This window comes from Heptranchias perlo, chromosome 13, assembly GCF_035084215.1.
Source record: "Heptranchias perlo isolate sHepPer1 chromosome 13, sHepPer1.hap1, whole genome shotgun sequence".
Classification (NCBI taxonomy): Eukaryota; Metazoa; Chordata; class Chondrichthyes; order Hexanchiformes; family Hexanchidae; genus Heptranchias; species Heptranchias perlo.
This window is the reverse complement of record NC_090337.1, coordinates 31,523,420-31,541,872: the sequence shown is the minus strand read 5'-3', so window position 1 is coordinate 31,541,872 and position 18,453 is coordinate 31,523,420. Positions and strand designations below refer to the sequence as shown.

General features: G+C 41.1%; 1 protein-coding gene across 6 annotated transcripts in view; it reads left to right on the top strand.

Moving 5' to 3' along the window:
• The window catches only part of opa1 (OPA1 mitochondrial dynamin like GTPase), a 108,355-nt gene that overhangs the window by 13,975 nt on the left and 75,927 nt on the right, over positions 1-18,453 (top strand). For 5 of the 6 annotated variants that reach the window (XM_067995282.1, XM_067995278.1, XM_067995281.1 and 2 more), the window contains 6 exons: positions 5,547-5,623; positions 7,382-7,492; positions 10,524-10,577; positions 13,411-13,515; positions 15,062-15,148; positions 15,328-15,441. In XM_067995282.1, coding sequence (XP_067851383.1) covers positions 5,547-5,623; positions 7,382-7,492; positions 10,524-10,577; positions 13,411-13,515; positions 15,062-15,148; positions 15,328-15,441 — 548 coding nt within the window. The remainder of the gene's footprint in view (positions 1-5,546; positions 5,624-7,381; positions 7,493-10,523; positions 10,578-13,410; positions 13,516-15,061; positions 15,149-15,327; positions 15,442-18,453) is intronic. The other variant, XM_067995283.1, reaches the window with a different exon arrangement.

Here is an 18,453-nt window from a genome sequence, read left to right as displayed (position 1 = left end):
GGGATCAACCCTGGTTCAATGAGGAGTGTAGAAGAGCATGCCAGGAGTAGCAGCAGGCGTACCTAAAAATGAGGTGCCAACCTGGTGAAGCTACAACACAGGACTACATGCATGTTAAACAGCAGAAGCAACATGCTATAGACAGCTAAGCGATTCCACAACCAACGGACCAGATCAAAGCTCTGCAGTCCTGCCACATCCAGTCGTGAATGGTAGTTATTTAATTGTCCACCAACAGGAGGAGGAGGCTCTGTAAACATTCCCATCCTCAATGATGGTGGAATCCAGCACGTGAGTGCAAAAGACAAGGCTGAAGCGTTTGCAACCATCTTCAGCCAGAAGTGCCAAATGGATGATCCATCTCGGCCTCCTCCCGATATTCCCACCATCGCAGAAGGCAGTCTTCAGCCAATTTGATTCACTCCACGTGATATCAAGAAATGGCTGAGTGCACTGGATACAGCAAAGGCTATGGGCTCCAGAACTAGCCGCGCCTCTAGACAAACTGTTCCGGTACAGTTACAACACTGGCATCTCACCAACAATGTGGAAAATTGCCCAGGTATGTCCTGTCCACAAAAAGCAGGACAAATCCAATCCGGCCAATTACTGCCCCATCAGCCTACTCTCAATCATCAGCAAAGTGATGGAAGTTGTTGTCGACAGCGCTATCAAGCGGCACTTACTCACCAATAACCTGCTCACCGATGCTCAGTTTGAGTTCCGTCAGGACCACTCGGCTCCAGACCTAATTACAGCCTTGGTCCAAACATGGACAAAAGAGCTGAATTCCAGAGGTGAGGTGAGAGTGACTGCCCTTGACATCAAGGCAGCATTTGACCAAGTGTGGCACCAAGGAGCCCTAGAAAAATTGAAGTCAATGGGAATCAGGGGGAAAACTCTCCAGTGGCTGGAGTCATACCTAACACAAAGGAAGATGGCAGTGGTTGTTGGAGGCCAATCATCTCAGCAACAGGACATTGCTGCAGGAGTTCCTTAGGGCAGTATCCTAGGCCCAACCATCTTCAGCTGCTTCATCAATGACCTTCCCTCCATCATAAGGTCATAAATGGGAATGTTCACTGATGATTGCACAGTGTTTCGTTCCATTCACAACCCCTCAGCTAATGAAGCAGTCCGAGCCCGCATGCAGCAAGACCTGGACAACATCCAGGCTTGGGCTGATAAGTGGCAAGTAACATTCACACCAGACAAGTGCCAGGCAATGACCATCTCCAACAAGAGAAAGTCTAACCACCTCCCCATGACATTCAACGGCGTTACCATCGCCGAATCCCCCACCATCAACATCCTGGGGGTCACCATTGACCAGAAACTTAACTGGACCAGCCATATATATAATGTGGCTACAAGAGCAGATCAGAGGCTGGGTATTCTGCAGCGAGTGACTCACCTCCTGACTCCCCAAAGCCTTTCCACCATCTACAAGGCACAAGTCAGGAGTGTGATGGAATACTCTCCACTTGCCTGGATGAGTGCAGCTCCAACAACACTCAAGAAGCTCGACTCCTTCCAGGACAAAGCAGCCTGCTTGATTGGCACCCCATCCACCACCCTAAACATCCACTCCCTTCATCACCGACCCACTGTGGCTGCAGTGTGTACCATCCACAGGATGCACTGCAGCAACTCGCCATGGCTTCTTCAACAGCATCTCCCAAACCCACGACCTCTACCACCTAGAAAGACAAGGGCAGCAGGCACATGGCAACAACACCACCTGCACGTTCCCCTCCAAGTCACACACCATCCTGACTTGGAAATATATCGCCGTTCCTTCATTGTCGCTGGGTCAAAATCCTGGAACTCCCTTCTTAACAGCACTGTGGGAGAACCTTCACCACACGGACTGCAGTGGTTCAAGAAGGCGGCTCACCACCACCTTCTCAAGGATGGGCAATAAATGCTGGCGTCGCCAGCGGCACCCACATCCCATGAACGAATAAAAAAAAAAATTGAACCTCCAATTATGTGAGTTGGCTGGGTACCATATTGTAAGTGAAGGTTCATTATTGCATTTGGGCTATCTTAGGCACAAATAATTAGTTTCACCAGTTAATCCAAGAGGTCGTATATATTTTTAGTTCTGTGATTTGTTATGAATGTAAAAAGAATTTTAAAAATTTAATTGACTGCTGTACATAAAAAAGTGATTCTGTTCCATTCTGTACAGCCAGATATACAAATTTAAAGCAGTAATGGGGGAGGGAATAATTCTGGTCTTGTGTGCTAAATAGAAGCTTATTATAAAAGAAGGTTTTATTATCTGTAAATGTTATCATTATGGTCACCAATTAAAATTGAAGTAATTTTACATGTATTTAAAAATAACACTTGCATTCCTTGAGAAATGCTGAGAGTTACATTGCAGACATAAAAGTTGCAATGTGTGTAATTAACTTTTTTTTTCGTTCGTGGGATGTGGGCGTCGCTGGCAAGGCCAGCATTTATTGCCCATCCCTAATTGCCCTTGAGAAGGTGGTGGTGAGCCCCCTTCTTGAACCGCTGCAGTCCGTGTGGTGAAGGTTCTCCCACAGTGCTGTTAGGAAGGGAGTTCCAGGATTTTGACGCAGCGACGATGAAGGATATATTTCCAAGTCGGGATGGTGTGTGACTTGGAGGGGAACGTGCAGGTGGTGTTGTTGCCATGTGCCTGCTGCCCTTGTCTTTCTAGGTGGTGGAGGTCGTGGGTTTGGGAGGTGCTGTTGAAGAAGCCTTGGCGAGTTGCTGCTGTGCATCCTGTGGATGGTACACACTGCAGCCATGGTGCGCCGGTGGTGAAGGGAGTGAATATTTAGGGTGCAAGTGTTCCTCATAGAGTGCAAAAAACCCTCTCGAGCAAACTATAAAAATTGTTAGAAAAGCAATTTATTATCCCAACTCAAAAATAAAATATTGTAACTAGTTGAACATTGCATATTAGTCCAATAGTCCATTCTCCCCGCTCGACATGATAAATGTAACTGAGTCATTTCATTATTTTTTTTTTCAAAAAATATACTTTATTCATAAAACTTGCAGCAGTTCATACAATACAGTTCTCATATCACATTCCAAACATACACAATATCAATTATGCAATTTGCAGGTTACATCAAGTACAGTTCAATGAAACACATTGGACATCATTACAGTTCATGACACTGTAGGGTGCCTCATTGCATCACAATCAATACAGGTGATTCATTGCAGATTTATTGCGGGTACATTACATCAATTTTGAATTTTACATTCTGTCCGAGGGGATTTTTCCCTGATTGCGGCCCCTATGTATACAATGGTGGGAAGGCTCTAAACGGTTGCCTTTCCCCACAGATTTCATTATTCTTTGTACACAGATAATGCAAATAGAAAGAAGTTCAGGTAGAATAGATCCAGATACCTTAGTGTGAGAACCATGATTAAGCTTTAGTATGCTAAATGTAAAATTTTGAATATTTCAAAATATAAAATGTATAATGGAATATTTGTCCACTATTGGTGTATAATTTGGTTTTAATTTACTTGTGGGAAAGAATTCCTACTTTACCAATGTTTGCAGCATGAATAAATCATGTATATTTAACTTCCTTGTGAAATCAACTCAGTTATACACCACTAACAGAATTCTTTTACTCTGTAGGTATGATCAGTTAATCTCAACACAATGCCCAAATATGAATTACAATATAAATGAGCTCTTTGATAATGTTTTATATATGCTGGTTGCTCACAGGCAGAACATTTTAAAAAAATTAAATTGGTCAAGTCTAGCAGCTATCACCTCTGAATCGGCTTGCTTGTAAATTGAGTCCCAGCTTTGTCCCTTGGCTTGTTCAGGCCTAGGATTTCAGCTGAGTGAAAATTTTAGTTACAATTTGTAAATGCTTGAAGTTGTCTCAACTTACTTAAATTTTCAGTTTTCGATGTGTAATGGGCTGCTTTCTGTGTTTGTTGTGAAATGCCACACAGATCTAATTGGTCCCTGCTGATCACATAGAATCATAGAAGTTACAACATGGAAACAGGCCCTTCGGCCCAACATGTCCATGTCGCCCAGTTTATACCACTAAGCTAGTCCCAATTTCCTGCACTTGGCCCATATCCCTCTATACCCATCTTACCCATGTAACTGTCCAAAGGCTTTTTAAAAGACAAAATTGTACCCGCCTCTACTACTGCCTCTGGCAGCTCGTTCCAGACACTCACCACCCTTTGAGTGAAAAAATTGCCCCTCTGGACCCTTTTGTATCTCTCCCCTCTCACCTTAAATCTATGCACCCTCGTTATAGACTCCCCTACCTTTGGGAAAAGATTTTGACTATCGACCTTATCTATGCCCCTCATTATTTTATAGACTTCTATAAGATCACCCCTTATCCTCCTACTCTCCAGGGAAAAAAGTCCCAGTCTGTCTAACCTCTCCCTGTAAGTCAAACCATCAAGTCCCGGTAGCATCCTAGTAAATCTTTTCTGCACTCTTTCTAGTTTAATAATATCCTTTCTATAATAGGGTGACCAGAACTGTACACCGTATTCCAAGTGTGGCCTCACCAATGCCCTGTACAACTTCAACAAGACATCCCAACTCCTGTATTCATTGTTCTGACCAATGAAACCAAGCATGCCGAATGCCTTCTTCACCACCCTATCCACCTGTGACTCTACTTTCAAGGAGCTATGAACCTGTACTCCAAGATCTCTTTGTTCAATAACTCTCCCCAACGCCCTACCATTAACGGAGTAGGTCCTGGCCCGATTCGATCTACCAAAATGCATCACCTCACATTTATCTAAATTAAACTCCATCTGCCATTCATCGGCCCACTGGCCCAGTTTATCAAGATCCCGTTGCAATCCTAGATAACTTTCTTCACTGTCCACAATGCCACCAATCTTGGTGTCATCTGCAAACTTACTAACCATGCCTCCTAAATTCTCATCCAAATCATTAATATAAATAACAAATAACAGCGGACCCAGCACCGATCCCTGAGGCACACCGCTGGACACAGGCATCCAGTTTGATGGTCCATACTAACTACATGATATTCATTGATTTGGAATGTTAGCTTGTATAAATCATATATTCATATACAGAATATTTTATTATATTGATGATCTTTAAATTCCTTTCAAAATTTATTAAGTAATAGTGCTGTTTCAGATAGTTGTTCTCCACTTTCTTCATGTTGCTTCCAGGTCAGGTATAGTGAGAGATGTGATAATACATCTGTTTCTGGCTCTGGGTGAAAACCCCACTTTTTTCCCTCCTTCCTCCAGAATGCCTGCCTACACACTGCTTTTTCCACAATACTGCAACTGTGACACTGATGACGTTGCGCTTCATCCATTTAAAAACTAATTTTCAAACCTTGCTTTGGATCAGTATTTTAGTATGCTTCATGTTGCTGTTTGTGCATTTATTGATTGCTGTTTTCCTCCTTTAAATGTAATTAATGGTTGTGTTCGGCATTCAAAATACATAATTCTAATTGGTTTACTGTATAGTAAAAGTTAGTTCACTCTTATGTGGTTTATTGCAGATTCTACAGAAAATTCTACTGCTATGAAAGCATCTGATACTCAAGGGTTTGACAACAATGGCAAACAGTATAAGAAGGCAAGTTTCTATTTAACAACCAATTGATTCCTTAAATTACTTGCCTCAGTGTAGAATGATGGGAGCTTACATTTTGACTATCTTAAATAAACTTACAGAAATTGAAACAAAGTAAAATCAACAACAGTTGTTACAAACTGATTGAAGTTGGGGCAAAATCTAGTCAAATTGACATTTATCATAATTGAAAAGCACTTGTGTTTTTTGATCAAGCACTTGAGTTCCTTTATCCACATCAATGAAACATTTCTCTGTTCTGCAGATTTGCATTTTTGCAGGATGGATAAGATTTTTTTCACCTGCTTAGCATACAATATAAGGAAATACTGTAAATTGTATTCTGCATTTTGCTATTTTATGGGTACATCTGTCTCCCTAAATAGCCAGCTTACACAGTGAAGTTCATCATATTTTCTGTAATAATTTGATCACTGTGCATGTAAATATTAAATTGAACCGCAAACCAAACTCAGGAAGTGATACACTTGTACAATGATTGAGAGGTACTGATATATGAGCACATTTTCTGAGGAATGTTGCACACTTCAAATTTGTGACTTGGACAGAGAGAGAAAATGGATACTTTTCTCTGGCTTTGCTGACCATAGGCATAGTTTATATATTTCAGAAAACTGATGTCCCATTGTGCTGCTTATGGAGAATGGAGACAGTGGGATACCATTGACTGGCTGTATGAGTTGGGAACAGTGCTTAGAGATGTCTAAAAGATTCCATGGACAGAAAGGCCCACATATAGAGGGCAGGAAATGATTTGGGTGGGGAAATCATATGACCAGTATTGAGAGCCACAGAATTAGTGTGGTAGTGAAGGGTGAGGAGAAGAATAGGAACTCCAGGAACAGACAATGTAAAGAGGGAAGGGGAGACTTGTGGTGGCAAAAGCTGTTGAATGTATGATAAAATACAATGGGTAATTGTATTGGTAAATTTTATATTATTTTCAGAATTCTTGAATTATGGGTGTGTTTATTTGTCGGAGCATATAGTAGGATGAGTCAGGAAACAATATGCTTGTTGGTAGTTTTTTCTTACCTGTCTACACTTACTTATCTCAGTAAATCAGAAAAATATGTTTTCTTGTGCTATGGACACATTTGAAGTGTAACGTGCACTATGCACAAGACTTTTAATTGCATAGATAGATTAATTTATGGTCTAATTGCATTTAAATGTTATTTAAATTTCATTATTTAACATAAAAATTGAAATACTGAAGTCATTTGCAATCTAAACAAAACTCAAGAAATTCTGAATATTCAAATAAGTTTTTTTGCAGGAGCAAAGAACCTGATGAGATTTTATGCTGATATTGGATGAGAACCTTCTGCAAAATTAATGATGACTTCAATAATTACAGTATTGCTTGCAGCTTTTGGAATTGTTCTGTATTCTTTGTCAAATTTCTGCAGATGTCATGGTGTTATCCAAGGTTTTTGGATGTTTTAAACAGTAACGGTATTACTTAAGTTCTGTATGATGTAAGTGTTGTAATACATTGGATGATGTAGCTTTGAGTGAGTTCTTCTTGTCTGAACCTAAGTATCAGTATGTTATAAACTGGATTTGCTGAGCTCATTTGCCCCTTACTAATGGGTAACAAATGCAGCAGTCCATTATTCATTAAGCACTGCATAGTTTCCCATTCCTTCCAAGTGTTCATTTGTCTTTTATGTTGTGTTTTTTTTTTGTTATTTTCCTCCCTAATTCCCTCCCTTACCCATTGCAAACTCATGGCAGGGTGTGCTTGGGGAACTCATTCTAATCCAGCAGCAAATCCAGGAGCATGAAGAAGCAGCACGCAGGGTCACCGAACAGTTAAACTCTGGCTCCTCTCAACAGAAACGAAAGGTGATAGATTGAACAGTCATTTGAGATAATCCAAGCTTCATTGCTTGGTGCTGATATCATTCAAGGATGTTGCGCATATTTGAATTGCTCATTGGTATTGCATATTAAAGGAAATACTATTTTAAAAAATCATTGAAAAATGGCTACATGTGAGCAACTGCTTATTCAATGTTGAGACTTTTTAATATACAATGGAAATGAGCTGTTATGAATATGTGCAAACAATTCTACTAATTATTTTCTCATTCATGGATTATGTGCATGAGATTTATGATCTACTTTTACAAATTGCCTGCATTCAATTCAAACTCCTAACTTATATTTTAATTGGCATTTATACATGTTGTTGAATTTATGGATGAAGTTCTAATTCATCCGCCAAGGTTTGAAATGGCCCAGAAGTTGCAACTGATGTCAATGACTACAAAAAATTAATGGTTGAGGTACAGTTCAAGTAAAACTCCTAAAATGACATCAAACAATCTAAAGTTGGTTTGTTGACAGGTAGAAATAGTCGTGCAAGGGGTGCTTTTTGAGGCCTGGGTTGTGTTGCATTGCTGTTAGCCAGCAGTATACCTGATCTACAGTCGTGTCCATAGATAAAAAAGTACAGACTAGTTTCTAGTCCATTCCATGTAATCAGTTACTTCAGTAAGCACTAATGTAAAAGTGCACATGTTGTGGTGACAGCAATTGATAAACAATTGCTATCAGTGCATCTCTAACAGAAGGTTAGATGTTTGTACACTTAATGACAGATCATCCGTGAACTGATTGTAATTACTGAGGGATTGCACTTCTGACAGTTTGAACCTCCTGTATTTTAACTAGTTTTCCATTGTTGTCATATTCTAACATCATGCTGTATCAGATATATGTGTGTGTGTGATTGTGATGTTGTTCAATTCAAAATTTGTGTCCATTAACATTAATGCAGATTAATCAGAGTGGATGTTTATAATAATATGTCTGACAAAATTCAAATGCAAGTTTAATTGTACATAAAGATATTGGGGTAGATTTTCAGCTGGCATTGTGGATCGAATTCCCATTATAGAAAGTGTCCAATTTTCATTGCCGTTGAAATCAGTGGAAATGAAAATCCAACGAGCAGCTGATCCACAACGCCAGTTTTATGCCCGGATGGCAAGTTGAAAATCTATCTTATTATTTAGCATCTTATTATTTTGTAAAGGTTAAGTATTCATTGAAATTTTGCAATATCCAAACAATTTACTATTACGAACAAACTTCATTATAACAAGCTCACATTACGTAACTCTCAATATACTGGACATTTTCCTTGGATTTGGATGAAGTCCAGAGAGGAACCTGGGTCCTAATAAATTGAACCCTTGATAAGTTACTATGCTGACATCCACAAATTTGTAATAAGGAAGTTTAATTGTGCAATATTTTACAAAAGAAATAAATGAGATTAAAATATGTGGTGGTTATAATAATGTTTGACTGTAATTTTGAAGTCTCTTAAATGGACTTTCCTTAGGTTTGTTGTGTGGTGTCGTTGAATCTGCTGCTAGAATGTTAAGTGAAAGAAAAATATCGCTTGTCAGTTGATATAGAACCATAGAAAAGATACAGCACAGAAGGGGGCCATTCGGCCCATTGGGTCCGCGCCATCTCGAAGAACAACCAGGTGCCCATTCTAATCCCACCGTCCAGCACCGGGTCCGTAGCCCTGCAGCTTACAGCACTTTAGGTGCAGGTCCAGGTACTTTTTAAAAGAGTTGAGGGTCCTTGCCTCTACCACCAATTCGGGCAGCGAATTCCATACACCCACCACCCTCTGGATAAAAAAGTTTTTCCTCATGTACCCTCTAATCCTTCTGCCAATCAGCTTAAATCTATGTCTTCTAGTTCTTGAACTCTCCGCTAGGGGAAACAGGTACTTCCTGTCTACTCGATCGAGGCCCCTCATAATTTTGTACACCTCAATCAAGTCACCCCTCGGCCTTCTCTGCTCCAAGGAAAACAACCCCACCCTATCCAATCTCTCCTCGTAGCTGCAATTTTCAAGCCCTGGCAACATTCTTGTAAATCTTCTCTGCACTCTCTCCAGAGCAATTACATCCTTCTTGTAATGTGGTGACCAGAACTGCGCACAATACTCCAGCTGTGGCCTTACCAGCATTTTATACAGTTCCATCATTATATCCCTGCTTTTGTATTCTATACCTCGGCTAATAACGGAGAGCATTCCGGATGCCTTCTTCACAACCTTATCTACCTGTACTGCCACCTTCAGGGACCTGTGCACATGCACTCCAAGGTCTCTCACTTCCTCTACCCCTCTCAATATATTCCCGTTTACTGCGTATTCCCTTTTACTGTTTGCCCTCCCTAAGTGCATTACCTCGCACTTCTCCGGGTTGAACTCCATTTGCCACTTTTCCACCCAGTCCTCCAACCCATTGATATCTTCTTGGAATCTACAGCTATCCTCTTCACTATCAACTACACAGCCAATTTTTAGTGTCGTCTGCAAATTTGCCAATCATGCCCCCTACATTCAAGTCCAAATCGTTAATATATATACCACAAACAGCAAGGGACCCAACACTGAGCCCTGTGGCACACCACTGCAAACGGATTTCCATTTGCAAGACATCCATCAACTTTTACCCTTTGTTTCCTGTTATTGAGCCAATTTTGGATCCAATTTGCCACATTTCCCTGTATCCCATGGGCTTTTTCCTTTCTGACCAGTCTGGCATGTGGGACCTTGTCAGATGCCTTACTAAAATCCATGTAGACAACATCTACTGCACTACCCTCATCAATCCTCCTTGTCACTTCCTCAAAGAATTCAATCAGATTTGTAAGGCATGACCTTCCCTGAACAAATCCATGCTGACTATCCCTGATTAAACCATGCCTTTCCAAATGACAGTTTATCCTATCTCTCAGTTTCTTTCCGTGCAGTTGAAATGAGCTGGTCTAAGAATAGTATGTTTTAACAACATTTTCTTCTGTTTTAGAGTGTTTTATTTCCTTCACTGTGTTTCTCCAGGTATCAGACAAGGACAAAGCTGAACAGCTGCAAGAAGAACTTCTCCGCACACAGGTACTGAATGTGGATACTTAGTAATTGTTAATTGTGTTGTGAGCTTTCAGGTTACATGCATACTGTGCGCGACATGATACAAATAACCTGCCTGCAACTTCAAACATTTAGTGATGCTGGTGTCGACGTTATCCTAGTTGTACCCGAGACTACATTGACATACTTATCTAAAATGTCGGGAGTATTGCCCCACTTTCAAAATTACTACGTACTCAGCTTGAGGTTGGATTCAAGAACTTTTTGAGAGGAAGGATAGAGAAAGCTCTCAGTAAATACTAGCAGAAATATTGTGTCCTGGAGGCAGTTGGTAGTTTAAGGTCATCTAAAGCTGTTAGGTCATCAAAGTTACAAGTTGTTTTTTTGTGGTGGTAAGCCTTCCCTTGTTCTTTTGAGGACACATCAGATTATGCTCCAAACTTAACACAAGAGAGGGTCAATAATACCACAAGGCTTGTTATTTCCAGACTAGTGATGTGGAAGCTGGAAGGGAGAATGTGGAGCATATTTTCTTATCATTGAGAAATGCCCATTCCAGTAGCCTAGAAAAGTTACACTCAGAATCCTCGACATTGGCCCAGAAGTTGCTGGAGCAGTGCATCTCGGGGCAAGCGCGTGAATTGGATTTTTTTGGCTCGCCCTTCAGATCATATTATTTTTGCGCCGCAAATTGCCGGAAATGCAAATTGATAATGGCACAGCGACGTGTGTCTGGGACCTCGTGACGTTGGGTCCAATGGTCTATCTCCTTAACCAATGAAATTTAAGGATAAAGAAACGATGGAGAAGGACGTAGGGTCAAATTAGATACAGAAATAAAGAGAGTGGATTAAGAGAGAAAAAAAGAGACAGAAAGGAAAAGTAAGAAAATTTTAAATTTAAAAATCCCCTAGGAACAATTTAGTACCTGCAGGAGCGATACTCCACAGTTTCATTGTTCCCTTTCTGGACCTCCACGGTTGAGTGGCATGTCAGGACAATAAATCACGTCATTAACAGGGTCCTTACAACATGAATTACCAGCCCTAAATGGCTGCGATGTGATTAATTCATATTAACGTAAATCCAACAATTTCATGACACACAATGGAGAGGCTTACAGCAAGATGGTAATTTTTTCAGTTTTGGCAATGCTAACGGCAGTGCAGTGCAAATCGTCCAGCAATTTGTGGTGAATCGGAACTCATGGTGTAGCTCCTCTTCGCCACAAATTGCTGTTTTTTTTTAAACGCACTAATAATGGCGGGCGTGTGAACTCGCCATTATTTTTCCAGCCATTTCTGGGCCATTGTCTTTTTAAGAACCACATTCTAGATGGTACCTGGCAGAGGACAAATTCAAAGGTATCTGGTCATCTTCTCACAGAATGTTTGAGTCTATGAGCTTGGGTTTGATGGCTGCCATTTTTGCAGTGCTAGTTGTAAAAGCTGTATGATAGAAAACTGTGACTCAACCTAGCAACAAGGGAGTGGTAAACAGAGTAAAATGGGTCCTTAGTGGCTACCACCTCAAATCTATTGCTTAAAAAAAACTACACCCACGTTATCCTCCAAAAAAATGCCAGACCCCTTTAAGATCCACTGGGAGCCAGAAACAGCTCAATGTGTGGGCAGTAGTCTAGTGGTTATGTTACATGGCTAGTAATCCAGAGGCCTGGACTATTAATCCAGAGAACATGAGTTCAAATTTCACCATGGCAGTTTGAGAATTTGAATTCACTTTTAAAAAAAAAATCTGTAAATAAAAAGCTGACATCAGTAAAAAAGTACCATGAAGTTGTTGGATTGTCATAAACACCCAATTGGTTCACTAATCTCCTATAGGGAAGGAGACCTGCCGTCCTTACCAGTCTGGCCTAGATGTGATTCCAGTCCCAGACCAAAGTGGTTGCTTCTTAACTACCCTCTGAAGTGGCCTAGGAAGCCACTCAGTTGTATCAAACTGCTACTGACATGGACTGCAGCGGTTCAAGAAGCAGGCCCACCGCCACCTACTCAGGGCAACTAGGGATGGGCAATAAATACCTATTCTCTCCGACCCATTTCCCCCAGCTTCTCCCCAAATAATTACTGTGAGTAATTAGGTAAGAGCTGCAATAAGATGTCTCTGGCAGATACCACATTGAGGAGCCCATTTTGTGTGGTGCTACTGAAAGTTGGTGTTAGTTCAGTAGCAATCTCTTTAGGTTCTACTTTGCTTCTGATCCGCTTAAATCAATGATGTCCAATAGAAATCACTGACTAGCCACAGACATGCTTACGGCCACATCGTTTTAGCCTCCTGCTCTGATTTTAATAGAAAACGTCTTACACACAAAACAGGTAAATCTACTTCATCTGTATATTTACTTAATAAACATCTATCACCATTCAGTGCGAAACTTTGCAGTCTTTCTCTTTCACCAAAGTTTGGAATTTATCACTTCCACACTTTGCTTTTTGCCTTACCATTCTACCAACAAATGCACAAAAAGGCTAAAGTACACATGCATACGCTGTATGAATATGAGTACTGAAATCACATGCTCAACGACGGTGTCAATTACTCATTTTTTATTTTATCAAAAATTTGGTTAACCACATCTGGATTCCCATTTAGCCACATGTGGCTAGTGGCTAATGTATTGGACAACACTGGTTTAGTTGAAGATTGAAATTGAAGAAGAAACTGTAATGTTCAGTTTCATGCAGTTACCAATCAGTAATTTACATTTGTGCAGTTTCAGGGAAAAAAAGTTTTGCTTGTAAAGTAAAACCAGAATTTATGGTTCACGTATGAAGAATAACATAATTGATTTTGTTTTATGTCTTTTTAAAAATCTTTTCCTGTTTTATAGCTAAAATATCAACGAATACTTGAACGTCTAGAGAAAGAAAATAAAGAGCTACGGAAACACGTTCTTCAGAAAGATGACAAAGGCATTCACCAACGGAAAATGAAGGTGGAGATGTTCTCCCAGTTCTGGGAGTAGAAATATTTACAAAATATAAAAACTTTCATCAGTATTCCAAAACCTGGGTTGATTTGTATTCAATTTCTCAACAGTTCATGCTTAAAATGTCCATACTTTTAATCAACTGCTGTAGAAGTATTAATCATGTTAAATTATAAAGAAAGAAAGACTTGCATTTATATAGCGCCTTTCATAACCTCGGGACATCCCAAAGCGCTTTACAGCCAATTAAGTACGTTTGAAGTATAGACATTGTAGGAAATGCGGCAGCCAATTTACGCCCAGTAAGCTCCCACAAACAGCAATGAAATAAAGAACCAGTACCTGCCTGCTCATGCTCTGCACTGACAGAGTAGTCACAATATTTTGGAATCCCTCCCCCGCTGTTTGTCAGTTTTAATGTGGTGTTTAGTTTGCAAGTTAATATAAATCTAGTTTGCTAATGATTGAGAGGATGACGGTTAGCATGTTTGAAATGCCACAATGTGAAGGCTGAAGGTACCAGCAGATGCTCAGGATTACAGCCAGATAATGAAACTTAGTGTGAGGATCAATCTTTCTCTGAAGTAAAGGACACTAAGGGAGATTTTGGTTTGCTTGTCTGGCCAAGCTTAAAGTTTTCTTTATCCATACAATTTATCCCTCTCAGTCTCTGAATGTGTTATTTGGGATGAGGTTGAATTGCCAAGATTTTTGTGTTGTTTCCCTTTATTCTTTTTCAGTTCTTGGAACATTGAGGGGGAGGCTGTACAAGGAAAGCTTTGAATCTGCGTTGACTTTATTTTTGGATTTTTCAAGTCGCATAGCAATGGGTTTCAGAGAATATGTTTAAAAAGAGCCAGAGAATCATCTTGATGCACTCAGATTGGAAGAGAGCAATGTAGTGAAAAAAGAGAATTAGAGAGCTAAAGCTCACTCTCGTTTGCTTCCCCCTGTATCCTCGCTAAGAACCTGCTTTCTCCCAGCTCAGCCCGAGGTGCTGGTCTTCCCATTCCAGAGCCACCGCTAATATCGAAACATTTCACCTTGGAAGCTTCCTAGTTAGCACCTACACCAAAAGGATGTTGATCCACATTACTCCTGTAGTTCTTGTAGCTGATATCAGATGCATAGCAACTCCGTGCCGAGTGTAAAGACATATAATCACGAGTCCTCAAAGAGGAGGGAAAAATATCAGCAGATTTTAAATATTTCCTACAAGCTATTTTGTTCTCTTTAATAAAAGGGTGGGGAGAACTCTATACACTTATTCCTAAATAATTTGAATTTCTCTCATCATTATTAATTCGGTAAGTTTGGGTTGATAAATGTAAGAAGGTTACACAAATTTGGCTGAATTCAGAGGAAAGCATCAATTTAAGGTACTTGTTAACTCTAATTTTTTTATTCATTGTGAAAGGGTTAAATGATAAGTTTTTGGAAGTATCGAGTTGAAAAGTTAGTCAACTGACTGCCTCACTTAAGTTCTATTCTGTTATGTAGTGGTGTACTAGGTTATTATGTACATTAAATGGAAGAATTCTTCCTTTTCTAGAAGTCTTTGATTGACTTGTATTCCGAAGTGTTGGACATTCTATCAGACTATGATTCCAACTACAATACCCAGGACCATCTGCCAAGGGTGAGCAGCAAATTGTCATTGTTTTTCTTTGTTTAAGGAATATTCTAGGATAAGATCAGACAAAGGAGAGTTAGTAGTACAGCATGTCTGACACTGAGAAATGTAGCCATGTTTACAAATGATTTTCATGTCTGCTTACACTGTTTTGCTTTTAATTAGTAGAAGTTATTTTCTTCTAGGTAGTTGTAGTTGGAGATCAAAGTGCTGGGAAGACCAGTGTTCTGGAAATGATCGCACAAGCTAGAATATTTCCTCGAGGATCTGGTGAAATGATGACTCGTGCACCTGTCAAGGTGAGTAGATAGAAGTTGCTAAGGGAGAGCTATACGATATAGGAGAAAGCACTAGAAAGTGTGAGTATTTAACCTTGGATACGTAGCAACTGCTTTTGCATTTTTGTAAATGATTCTAGTTCACAAGTTCATTTGTAGAGCCTTGATTTGAACCATTTCAGAGGAATGAACATTGGTGCAACATTATTACATTGTAGGCCACTTAAAAAAAAAAGTAATATACTCCTCCTCAGTATTTGTTTAAGCATAAGACTATGCCCTGTACTAAGCCTAAGCAGACTGTTATCTTTGATGTCAGAACTATGAAACAGAAGTGCCACAGGGGCTCGATACAGAAGCTAGGATTATGTGCAATGTAGACATTTTAAAATTTTTACGGCAAGCATTTGACTTGAAGTACTTCCAGTTTTTAGTACACGTTAAGTTTTAAATCACAGCAACACATTTTTTAATTTATGTTTTTGTGATCATCAAAGATGAGAGATGTTAGTGTTTTTTAAAAAAAAGGAAAAAAAATACTTAAAAATTATTTAGTTCCCTGATGAAATGGACTCAGCTGGTTAATGTAGCTGAGTCATATAAACCAAAATGGTTGAAAATTCAGTCCTGGTCTGAGCTAAATTACCTAATCTCATCCTGGATGGCAGTATAGATGCTACAATTGGCTACAGGGTCCAAGTCCGGTGCTTCCATTCCTGATTGCTATCTAGCAATCTATGTTAGATACTGAATATTGGTTGATAGCAGGCAGATAAATAAGTTTGTTTCCCTGTCATGCCACAGTCACTTAAATAAATACATCTTTGTCTTTTGAGGTGAAGCAGCTCTTTACTTTCCAGTGTATTGTTTGCCTTTAATAGCAAGGGCTAAACAATATAGAAAAGTTAAGAAAAGATTTAACTATTTTCCATATTTCCTTCTTTTCCAAATATTTCTGCACCAGTACTTTGTGTTACCATGAGGTTCTATGTAATAAACATTCAAATTCAGGACTTTTATTCAGAACCTTCTTTTAAGTAATAGTACAGTCCTTCTAGAATTTCCACAGTTTATATTACTCAGTTTTTGCTGTTTGTTTTTGATTTCTGAGATAAACATATATAAAAGAAACATATAACCATATATAATATAAAATATAATTAAATGATACCAAATTTCAAAGGGGAAAGTTTTATCTGTCACATATGTAACATGCTGTATTTATTAAATATACAGCCACTTGAAGCCAAGCAACCAAAGCACTGGGATTCATTTCTAGAGGGATAAAATTGAAAAGCAGAGAAGCTATGTTAAACTTGTGTAGAACCTTGGTTAGACCACATTTAGAGTACTGTGAACAGTTCTAGTCTCCATATTAAAAAATGATATAGAAGCACTGGAGAAGGTGAAAAATTTTTTTTACTAGGATGATACCAGAACTGAGAGGTTGTCCCTAACCAGGAAAGGTTGAACAGGCTTGGGGCTCTTTTCTGTAGAAAAAAGACTGAGGGGTGACCTGATAGAGGTCTTTAAGTTGAACGGGTTTGATAGAGTAGACATAGAGAAGATGTTTCCACTTGCGGGGAGACCAGAACTATGGGCCATAAATGTAAGATAGTCACTATGGGCTCGATTTTAGGATCGTGTTTCCGGCGGGTTCCCAGCGGGGTGGCCCCGAAAATCCCGATATCCGGTCACGTGACCGGATCGCGACGAAATCCCGGCCACTTCCGGGTACCGCGCTGACGTGCGGGGCTGCACGCGCAAGCCCCGCTGGTGGGAATCCCGCAGGCAATTAAAGCCAGTGGGGTTCCACTTGAGAGTACTTACCTTGCTCGTTGTGGTCAGTTAATGAGCTGAAGCAGCTGTCAAAAGAGGAAGTGTGGGATTTTCGGTTCAAGGCAGTGAGTTTCCCACACTGGGGGAAACAGTCTCCCTCCAACCAGGCGTGTTGCAGCCAGCAGCCTGTGGCAGGTGCCAAGGTGCACTCCACGGGGGAGAGCCCTCACCCACGCAGGAGGCCACCGCGTCACATAGGGCAACCCCTGCCCTCCACCACCCCCCGCCAAGCCAGAGGACAGACCGACACGAAACCGCAGCCCCAGTCCGAGGAACCACACACCTACCCTGCACAACCCCTCAGACCAACACCTGCCAGTTGGGTGGTGTGTGGAGACCCTCGGAGGACGAAGAGCATGACCAACACCAGCAGCCTTGCAGTCCACGCCGTCCGCCGCAGAGATGTGGATCCCCCCAACACGGTGTTGTTGCACGCCCACCTGCACAGCAGGAGGGAGGGCTACCGCAGAGAGAGACGCGTCGCAGAGGGCACTACCCTCGCCACAGGGTCCACAGACCAAGGCGCAGCTCCCCGGACCTCTCCGAGCAGCAGTGCACAGGGAGGCGCAGATTCGCTCGACATGTAGTCGTGGAGATCTGCAGCGTCTTTCATGCCGAGCTGCTCCTGGCTGGCCCCAGCACCAACTGCTTACCTGTCGCTGTCAAAGTCACCACTGCCCTCCACACCTTCTCCTCCGCATCCTTCCAGGGTGCAGCCGGCTACACCGCCGATGTCTCTCAGTCGTCTGCGCGGACGAGCCCTGCAAATACACCTGCACCTACTCTGCAGTAACACGATGGGTGGCATCAGTGGTGGGTCCTCATAGTGATACCCAGGAGCGGGCATTATTGGACACAACGGACAGGATTCGCGGAGACATGGCAGTGGTGGTGTCAATATAATGTGTGCTGTTTGTTGCTCTGAAATTCAATATGGGTAACACCCATGACAAACCCTCAGACACCCTTGTGCACCCCCTTCATGCTGACGAGACGTTTGCCTTACGCTGCCTACTGCACATATGTGATGCATGCCCTGTGGCTGCAGCACAGGTGGTGGCAGGTTGAGTGAGGCTGGCCGTGAGGGAGATGCACGAGAGGGTGAGTATGGGATGGAGCAATGAGATTGTATGAGGAGTGGGTTGCGTGTTAGTGGCAGGGTGAGTACTGGCGAGGTGAGTAGGTGGAGGTAAG